The sequence below is a fragment of the Henckelia pumila genome, chromosome 4 (genome assembly GCF_033568475.1).
Source record: "Henckelia pumila isolate YLH828 chromosome 4, ASM3356847v2, whole genome shotgun sequence".
NCBI classification, from domain to species: domain Eukaryota; kingdom Viridiplantae; phylum Streptophyta; class Magnoliopsida; order Lamiales; family Gesneriaceae; genus Henckelia; species Henckelia pumila.
Genome location: NC_133123.1, coordinates 196,443,945 through 196,454,824, shown reverse-complemented (window position 1 = coordinate 196,454,824; position 10,880 = coordinate 196,443,945). Strand labels below are relative to the sequence as shown.

Genomic DNA, 10,880 nt, shown 5'->3' with positions numbered 1-10,880 from the left:
TCATTAGAACACTTCAAACTCCTGAACCTGAACTGGTAGAACCAGCAGTTGAGGGTCATGCTTTTGATCAACCAGTTGACACTCACCAAACTCACCCATTTGAGGAAGGTGAAGCACAACAACTTGAGGCTCAAGAACGTCACTTACACACTGAAGGCACATAATTCGTCAGATACAATGTGTATAATCAAACCCAAGAAGAAAATGTGCACACTGAGACTAATCCTGAACATAGACTGAAATGGTCCAAGAAGCATCCAATCAGTTCGGTGATAGGTAATCCTATAGCACCACTAAGGACCCAAGGACAAATGATCTGTTGGATAGAAGCCATGCAAGAAGAGCTCAACAAGTTTACTAGAAACTCGGTCTGGGATCTTGTTCCAAGACCATCTCATCAATCTATTACAGGCACTCGATGGGTCTTTAGAAATAAGATAAATGAAGATGAAACGATCATTAGGAACAAAGCTCGACTGGTAGCTCAAGGATATAAGCAAGAGGAAGGAATTGACTATGACGAAACTTATGCACCAGTAGCTAGACTGGAAGCCATAAGAATGTTCCTTGCTTATGCATCTTTTAAGGACTTCAAGGTTTATCAGATGGATGTCAAAAGTGATTTCTTAAATGAAAACCTTCAATAGGAATTCTTTGTTGAACATCCACCTGGATTTGTCAACCATCTATTCCCTGATCATGTTTATCATTTAAATAAAGCTCTATATGGGCTGAAACAGGCTCCTAGAGCTTGGTATGACACACTCAGTTTCTTCTTGAACACGAATTTACCATAGACACAGTTGATAAGACTCTGTTTAAATTCACAAAAGGTGATCACACACTACTAGTACATATATATATGTTGATGATATTATATTTGGGTCAACTAACCCCAAACTATGCACAAGATTTTCTAAGTTGATGCAGGAAAAATTCGAGATGAGCATGATGGGTTGACCGGTTATTTCGGTTTGAATAAATTCTACTGACAAGCGAACCAGGCCAAATTATAATAAAGTGGACAAAAGTCCAGATGTCGAACCCACAGGGACTGTAAAAATATGATTACCAAAATCTATTTATTTCTACTTAATCTAGACTAATGAAAAAGGATGATTTCAGATTTTAAACTAATGAAGAAAATTGCAAATAAAATTAAATTAAATAAAAACGCAGCAAAAAACTTTGGATTACTTAAAATTTGGGAAAAGTTCGATCAAGGACACACGTAGGTACCAGACAATTCATGCAACAAGCAAATCGATCTAAGATATCAGACTTAATCTTAATTTACGGGAATTTTCCTAATTTATTCGAAGGTCTATTTCTAGAACAATCAAACCTATTCAAATATTGATGAACTAATCTTTCGTAATTCTAATCAAATTTGAATGCATAAATCACCGTGAAAATTCAGTAGACACCTAAACCGCATAATGAAATCGAATTCTATTTCTAGTCAGTTTTACACTATGTTGAAAATCAAAGTGATCGAATTCGAGACCTCCTCTGTCGAATTAGACTCGATTAACAAGCAAACAAATAACTGGCCAAGAAATTTGTAAGACGAAGATAAATTTGATAATCAATAAAATCAATTAAGTCTGAAAATCTCAAATAAACAAATCAAGTTTTTACATAAACTTTCTGGCCCAATCACGTGGCCTTGATCGAAGAAAAGAAACTACTCACTAACAAACATGATTCAATAAATCAAGTTTAAAAACATAAAATAAAAATACTAGAATAGAATAAATTCTGAAGAAATTCGCTCCACAGACGCCGTAAGCTTTCCCCGTACTCAAAAAGATCCAAAAGTCCTTGAAAAGAGCATAAAAATTCTATTTATACGGCTGCGCCAATTGGAGTCCTTTTCAAACATAAAAAAAACTCGAAATTAGATTATGCGGAAATGCGCGCGCGCGCAACGTAAACAAACAGTGCATCCTCGATTTTCTCGCGAGCGCGCGGCTTCTCTGTAACTCTCTGGACATCTCTTCTCCGCGCGCGCGGGGCATGAGCTCGCCCGCGCGCGCCTCTTCTATTCATGCTCTGGATTTCTCTTCTGCGCACGCGCGAGCAAGGGGCTCGCGCGCACGCGCCTTGGACGAACATAATTCCCAATTTTTGCTTAATTCCCTACAAAATTCAACCAGGTGAGTCTAATGCAAACACATAACAAAAGACACTAATAAAACTTACGAAATTAACCTAAATGCATGCAAACTAAACAAAAAATGCTATAAAATAATGCATACTAAACACACTTATCAACACCCCCAAACTTAAACCTTGCTCGCCCTCGAGCAAGATTAAACAACACACACACAAGAATCAAGAACTACTATGGAGCAATGGCCTCAGAAAAAAAAAATTTAAACAAAAATTCACATCCAATCCCATCAAACATACTAACACGTAAATTTTATAAATAAACTAGTTCACCGCATAAACTTATAATCTCTTCAACTCATGTTCCAAAATACCTTCATCCAAATTCAATCCATACATTCCTAAATCATGAGGACTTTTTAAAGGTAAACAGGGGATCAAACAGATGAAATAAACACACTCATAAGCAATTTAATACCAATAAAAATAGTGCGTGCGTGTTTTGATCACAAATTCATATTTATCAACAGTGTCTGTCAACGGTCCATATGCTAAATTCTCACAACTCTTTTCCACTAGTATATAGGGCAACTGTGACTCGGTCAAGAGAACTTAATAAGCTTGTAACGTTAGGCCTGGCTTATGACTACAAATGAAGGACAACAGTTCAAAGCAAGGAGTAAATTATGACTACACCATTTTTATTCACCTCCTTTTTCTTGTTTCATTTTAAATCACCTCATTAAACCATTGATTCACATATTTTCCGATTTCTATTTTCCACCCATTCTATCAATTCTCTTCTTTTTTCTCTTTTTCACAACTACACATTTTTTTTTCGCACTACACCACTCTTCAAATTCAAACACAGGAGGACATATCATTTACACATGCAATTTACTCCTTTTAAGGTGGAAATTAGTGTTTAAGCTAGTAGTTGGTAGTGAATGTAGTTCCGTGAAAAGATGACGAATGGGGTCTACCACACGTGTTCATGCATGCCATTCGATTTCATTAAAGCTCAAATAAGGTACTAGGGATAGAATGTATCAATGGATAGCTTGAAAGGCTCAATCGATTCACAGAAAAATTGCCTAAATCATCCCTAATCACAATTTTTGCCCGTATTGCGCCTCGAAGAGTGTTCGAACTAGTTCTAGACACGTTTCAATTCACCATCAAATCATACAAATTCAATCAGTGCAGAAACAACCAAACATCAACAGTGAACGATGATTATTGACAAATTCAAAAAATGTACCTCACGTACTCATATAAGTGTAGTCTCAAAGGGGCAACTAGAGATAATGAATTCAAAGAAAATTAAGTCCAAGATTCACAACGACGCCTCAATCATCTCTATGTTTGCAATTTTCAAACTCAGATTCTAGCACAAGTCACCGAGTATATTAGAGATCATTCATCTAATTGGTTTCACCAGTTCAAATTGGTCAGACAGGCAGACGGTCATGGATTATAGTTTTCAAAACAGATCAAACAGTGTCATCATTGGCCATGCTATCCAATTCTTTCTTGACTCAACACACTAGCAACAAAATGATATGCTATGTACGAACTAGATGCAACTAACGAAACAAAATGAATGCAAACAGAATGATCACAACTTATGACAAAAAAAATAATTAGACACCCCCCCCAAACTTATCCAAAGCATTGCCCTCAATGCTTCAGAAATACAAAAACACAAAAACAACAAAGAAAGTACGAACAACGGTAATGCAAAACAGAACACAAAATACAAAAATGTAAAAAGAGACTCCCCTGGTGACTAGTCGTCGTCTTCCTCGTCGGGAATGGATGGATCCTGTGGGGCGACCGGAGCATACGGAGGTAGTACGGTGGACTGGAATGGGAATGGAGGTGGGTAATGCGGAGCCGCTCGAAAGGCGAAGTATCAAGTCCCAATTATGTCGCCATGCTGCGCATAATGTCTTCCACATTATGTAGATGAGTGGAAGTAGCCTGAAAATAACTCATGGCATAGTGATCAAAAGCCGAGCTCTCGATGGCCATGTCATGCGCGGTGCGGCGAGGAGGAGAGGCCTGAGGCGGTGGTCAACTGCTAGAAGAGCTCCCCACTTGAGGCTGACCGCTACAAAATTCCAAATTGCGCTTCTCTTGCTTAGATGTAGCAATCTTCTCGTCGACGGTCTTGAAAGGTGGGAGCCACTCCTCATCGGAACTAATTGGTACACCTGCCTGGCGACATAGGGCTGTGATGGTGTGGGGAAAATAGAGACCCACCGTCGGATTCATCATCGAATACTGAATGGAATCGTGGACAAGGGTGCCCACATCAACTGGCCACCTCTTCGTGATAACATAAACCAGTATAGCCCTATCGGCTTGCACGTCAACAGTATGGAGCACGGGTAGAAGTCTTCGGGCAATGAAAGCATACCACAACGCCGGCTCAAGTTTCAGAAATCTCTCCGGAAAATGAGTGACCCGGAGAGAATCGTGCCAATGAACTCCCGTGTAACACAACTCTCTCAACATCAAAGAATAATCCGGATTAGCCTTAAAACTCCTAAATTTACTGTCATCCACAGCAGGAGTATCATAGAATCTATTCAATGTATCTGCATCATATGATACCAGTTTGCCTCTGAAAAAAGCTTTCGAATCCTCTCGGGAAGGTGCATTAGCATAAAATTCTCGAACCACCGGAATAATGGCGGGTTCGGGCACTAGACAAAACAAAGACCATTTCCTCTTAATAATCCCCAAGGCAAAAAATTCATTACAATCCATAGTAATCCCACGCTCAGCAATAGGATTTCGATTTAGTCGAGCATGTTCGTACCTTTCTTGGGCTTCCAGAGAGACGAACTTGTTGGAGAATTCAGCGGAGGACGAGGAGTTAGCGAGGATAGGACCGGAAGAACGGAATCTCTTGGCTGGCATGTTGGTGGTTGACCGGAACAGCGGTGGCAAGCGGTGGTGAACGGCAGCGATGCAAGGAGGAGGGCACAAATGGAGGATTCCGACAGAAATTGACGGACCCAAATGAAAGTGCGATGATGTATTCCACAAATCTGCAATTTAAGAGCAAGAATATCAAGAATCAATGGAGAAATTGGAGGAGAAAGATTTGGGAATTTAGGGTTTAGAGGGGAGAAGGAGAAAAGAAGGAGAAGAAAGTAAAAAAAGAAGGAGAAAGCCCATTTTTTTTATTCCATCTGAGCCTCTCGCGCGCGCGCGGCTTTAATGCAGGCTCTGGATGCTTGACTTGCGCACGCGCGAGCTAGGGGCTCGCGCGCGCGCGAGTTTTCCTTTTGCCTCACTGGAGAGTAAGCCTGCGCGCGCGAGGAGGGACCCTCGCGCGGGCGCAGTGCATTCGAACAGACTAATTATCTGCAAAACAAAACCAAAAACCAAACGTACGAAAAACAAAGCCAAACTAAAAAAAAAAAAAACAAAGCATAAAAATAAATGATGGGTTGCCTCCCAGCCAGCGTTAAATTTAAAGTCTATAGCCCGACTGTACCTCCCTTTTTAATTTAATGGGTCTTGCAAGTCGACAGTGGTCTGTGTGTTATCCACGATACCACCACGATAGACTTTTATTCTTTGCCCATTAAATTTGAATGCTCCTGTGGCCGGACTAAAAATTTCTACCGTACCATACGGCATCACTTGCTTGATAGTATACGGTCCTGACCATCTCGAACGAAGCTTTCCTGGCATGAGCTTCAAGCGTGAGTTATATAATAAAACAGCCTGGCCTACCTCGAACTCACGTGAGACAATGTGCTGATCATGCCACTTCTTGGTCTTTTCTTTTTAGATTCTAGCATTTTCATAGGCCTCCAACCTAAGCTCTTCAAGTTCATTCAATTGTAGCAACCGTTCTTCACCTGTATCCTGCACATCAAAATTCAGAAATTTAGTAGCCCATAGTGCTTTATGCTCAATTTCAACAGGAAGATGACATGCTTTACCATATAACAACCTAAAGGGAGAAGTTCCTATAGGTTTTTTAAAAGCAGTTCGATAGGCCCATAACGCATCATCTAATTTATTCGACCACTCTTTCTTGTTTGCATTCACAATTTTCTCCATAATTCTTTTCAACTCCCTATTAGAAATTTCAACTTGCCCACTAGTCTGGGGATGATAAGGTGTTGCCACCTTGTGAGTGACCCCATACTTTGTCAAAAGCTTCTCAAATTGCTGGTTACAAAAGTGGGTTCCTCCATCACTGATTATGGCTCTAGGGGTTCCATATCTAAAAAATGTGAATTTTTTCAAAAATTTTATAACTACCCTAGAGTCATTCGTCCTACAAGCCAGTGCTTCAACCCATTTAGACACATAATCGACCGCAACCAAAATATACTTGTTCCCTTCAGACACAGGAAACGGTCCCATGAAATCTATACCCTATACATCAAAAACTTCACAAACAAGAATATTATTAAGGGGCATCTCGTGTCTCCTAGAAATATTACCCACTTTCTGACAAGCATCACATGCAAGTACATAGGTATACGCATCCTTAAACAATGAAGGCCAATAAAATCCCGACTGAAGTACTTTAGCGGCGGTACGACCCGCGCCGAAGTGACCTCCAGTCGGACCTGTGTGACAGTGTGAGAGTATAGGGCTTACCTCCTCCGCTGGAATACACCTACGAATTATGCCATCTGCACATATCTTAAACAGAAAAGGGTCTTCCCACAAAAAATATTTCAACTCAGCGAAAAATTTCTTTTTCTGTTGATAAGTTAAGTGTGAGGGAAGAAACTTACTTGAGAAGTAATTTACTATGTCAGCATACCATGGTAGTTTCGTTACCTCAAAAAACTGCTCATCTGGAAAATCATCATGAATTATTTGCGTTTCAGCTCCTTGATTTTCCAAGCGTGAAAGGTGGTCTGCAACTTGATTCTCCGCACCTTTCCTGTCAACAATTTTTAAATCAAATTCTTGCAACAGTAAAACCCAACGAATTAACCTGGGTTTAGCATCCTTTTTGGTCATCAAATATTTCAATGCCGAGTGATCTGTGTGAACTATGACTTTGCTTCCCACTAAATAAGATCTGAACTTGTCCAAGGCAAACACGACTGCGAGAAGCTCTTTTTCAGTTGTTGCGTAATTCAGTTGAGCAGCTGACAGGGTGATACTAGCGTAGTAAATCACATGAAGTACTTTGTCCCTCTTTTGTCCAAGCACGGCTCCCAATGCAGTATCACTGGCATCACACATCAATTCAAACGGCAGATTCCAATCAGGCGCTACTATCACTGGTGCAGTTGTTAATTTCTGCTTCAAAATCTGAAAGGCCTGCAAGCACTCAGCAGAAAAATTAAAAGGCACCTCTTTGATTAACAAATTAGTAAGAGGTTTAGCAATAGAAGAAAAATCCTTAATAAATCTCCGATAGAAACCCGCATGCCCAAGAAAACTTCGAATTCCTTTCAAATTCGTGGGAGGTGAAATTTTTCAATTACTTCAAGTTTTGCTCTGTCCACCTCCACACCTACCTCAGATACCTTATGTCCTAAAACAATGCCCTCTTTCACCATGAAATGACATTTTTCCCAATTCAGCACAAGATTGCTCTCCTCACATCTCTGCAACACTTTTTTCAGATTTAATAAACATGCATCAAATGACGATCCAATCACAGAGAAATCATCCATAAACACTTCTATAAACTTTTCAACCATATCATGAAAAATAGCCATCATGCCCTGCAAGTCGCTCAACCATCTGATCAATAAAGGGAAGGGGAAAGTGATCCTTACGGGTAGCATCATTCAATTTCCTATAATCAATGCAAACCCGCCACCCCGTAACAGTTCTCGTAGGAATTAATTCATCATTGGCATTTTTAATAACAGTTATCCCTCCCTTTTTAGGCACTACTTGAATTGGACTAACCCATTCACTATCAGATATAGGGTAGATAATACCTGAATCAAGGAGCTTTATTACCTCCTTTTTCACTACCTCTTGCATTGCTGGGTTGAGTCGCCTCTGTGGTTGAGTCGATGTCTTGTGTTCTGCCTCCATCAAGATTTTGTGCATGCACATGGTTGGACTAATCCCCTTGATATCGGCCAAGCTCCATCCTATGGCTCTTATGTGTTCTCGAATCACTCGCAACAGCTTTTCCTCCTCGCAACCTGTCAAAAAAGATGAACAAATTACTGGCAGTTTATCGTTCTTTAATAAATACAAATATTTTAAGTGAGAAGGAAGTGGTTTAAGTTCAAGAGTAGGGGGCTCTTCGGTGGATGGCTTCAGCGGTTTTGGAGTATGGTTGAGCTCCCCCATCTTGGTATTGATGAGTCTGTGAAAGGGTAGACTCCAGTCCAAATACCGTGCTACTTCATGAACTTCCTCACTAACAAGCTCTTCATCAGTTGTACCTGTCAAGCATATTTCTAATGGATCCACCGACAACTGTTCCTGCAGAGAACACTCAACCAAATCATCAGTAACATCAATTCTGAAACAATCAGAATTGTCTGCAGGATATCGAATGCCATGAAAAACATTAAAAATTACTTTCTCATCATTCATACGCAATATCAACTCTCCCTTATGCACATCAATCAATGCCTTTCCAGCGGCTAAAAACGGTCTACCCAAAATAAGAGGTATCTCACGATCCTCTTCCATATCAAGCACAACAAAATCCACTGGAAATATAAACTTATCAACTTTTACCAACACATCCTCTACAATCCCCCTTGGATATTTTATAGATCTATCAGCTAATTGTAAGGAGATAGTAGTTGGCTTAACTTCACCAATTCCTAGCTTTTCAAAACATGAATAAGGTATAAGATTAATACTTGCACCTAGATCACATAAAGCCTTATTAAAAAATGATTTTCCAATAGTGCATGGAATTGAAAAGCTACCGGGATCCTTAAGTTTCGGAGGGATTTTATTTTGTAAAATGGCAGAACACTCCTCCGACAACTTCACAGTTTCAAAATCCACCAGTTTTTTTTTGTTAGACAAAATCTCTTTTAAAAATTTTGCATAAATAGGAATTTGAGCTAAAGCGTCTGCAAAGGGAATATTAATATGAATATTTTTGAAAATCTTTAGGAATTTTGCAAATTGATTGTCCAATTGCAGTTGCTTTGCTCTCTGGGGGAAGGGAAGTTTACTCAAGTCAATATTTTCATTAATAACAGGGTGAGATGACTTACCTTTCTTGCCCATAGGCGTCGAGTCTGACGGCTTTGATGCTTCCTCCAGCTCTTTTTCCTTGACTAGCTCACTTGCTTCTTCATCCTCAGTATTGTTTGCTTCAGTATCTGCTTGCGATCTAGTTACCGCCAGAATAGCATTGACATCCTTTGGATTCCTCTCAGTATTGTTAGGCAATGATCCTGCTGGCCTAGTTGATAGCTGTGTTGCAATCTGGCTCATCTGTGTCTCTAACTTCTGCAACATTGCCTCCTGATTCTGTAGACGGGTCTCAGTACCAGCTACATATTTCATCATAATTTCTTCAAAGGAGGGCTTCTTCTCTACTGGCTTCGATGTATTAGCTGTAGGATCTGCAGCTTTCCAAGAGAAGTTTGGATGGTTCTTCCAGCCAGGATTGTAAGTGTTGTTGTAGGGATTGTACTGCTGTCTCCCTTGATTTCCCATAAAGTTTGCAGCATCAACTTCAAATACTTGCTGTTCGTCAGGCTGTTGGACTTGCACTTGATTGGCTGAAGATGTCTGCATAACCGCCATCTGATGAGTAAGTGCATCGATCTTGGCATTAAGTGATGTTAGTGCATCGACTTCTAGAACTCCAGCTTTTCTTTCCTTTTTAGCATCTGGCCATCCAATGTTGCTTTCAGCCATATTTCCAATTATTTCCCATGCATCTGCTGGTGTCTTCCTGAATAGACTTCCGTTAGCAGCGGCATCCAACATGGATCGGACAGATTGATCAGCCCCATTGTAGAAAGTCTGAGTCTGCTGGCTTTGAGTGAGATTATGTTGAGGACACATCCTCAACATCTTTTTGAATCGAGTCCAAGCAACATTTAAAGATTCAGCTTCCTTCTGCCTGAATGAGATGATATCTGAGAACAGTTTCGCCATCTTTGTGGGAGGAAAATATTTATTCAGAAAGGTCTGAACCAGTTGATCTCATATAGTAATAGACCCAGCAGGCAGATCATCTAGCCATTCAGCAGCTTCTCCTTGTAGAGAGAATGGGAATAACCGCAGTCTTACTGCATCAGATGTTACCCCATTCACTTTGAACGTGTCGCAGATTGACAGAAAACGCTCCAGATGAGCGTAGGGGTCTTCTACAGATGAGCCCCCAAATCTAGCTTGCAATTGAATCAGCTGAATAGTAGAGGGCTTCAGCTCAAAATTGTTCGCCTCAACAGCGGGGCGAACTATGCTAGATCCATAACCTTTAGTTGGCGGACAAATGATATCCCATACAGTACGGTTTTCTGCCATCTCTACTTCAGATTCAGATTCTGACTCTAGTTCAAGATTGAAAGATTTCTTGGATTTTCGGATCCTGCTAATTGTGCGCTCAATCTCCAAATCAAGTGGTAGTAGTTTCCTTGATCGAGTTCTATGCATGCACAACAGAAAGTACCTGAAAATCACCAAGAAATTATATTCAGAAATTCAGAAGATAAGTAATGTCTAATCTCAAGCGAAATAAAAATTCTGATATCAACACAGTCCCCGGCAACGGCGCCAAAAACTTGACCGGTTATTTCGGTATGAATAAATTCTACTGACAAGCG

The 10,880-nt window shown here is 40.2% G+C and overlaps 1 protein-coding gene across 1 annotated transcript; it reads left to right on the top strand.

Annotated features, from left to right (window-relative positions):
• Positions 1–311: 311 nt before the first annotated feature.
• LOC140862547 (uncharacterized mitochondrial protein AtMg00820-like) lies at positions 312–647 on the top strand. The gene has a single exon (XM_073265575.1). The coding sequence runs from the start codon at positions 312–314 to the stop codon at positions 645–647; it is 336 nt and encodes a 111-aa protein (XP_073121676.1).
• Positions 648–10,880: the final 10,233 nt, after the last annotated feature.

Excerpts from the sequence above, each read along its gene's own strand:
- LOC140862547 (XM_073265575.1), top strand. The coding sequence starts at position 312 with ATGATCTGTTGGATAGAAGCCATGCAAGAAGAGCTCAACAAGTTTACT.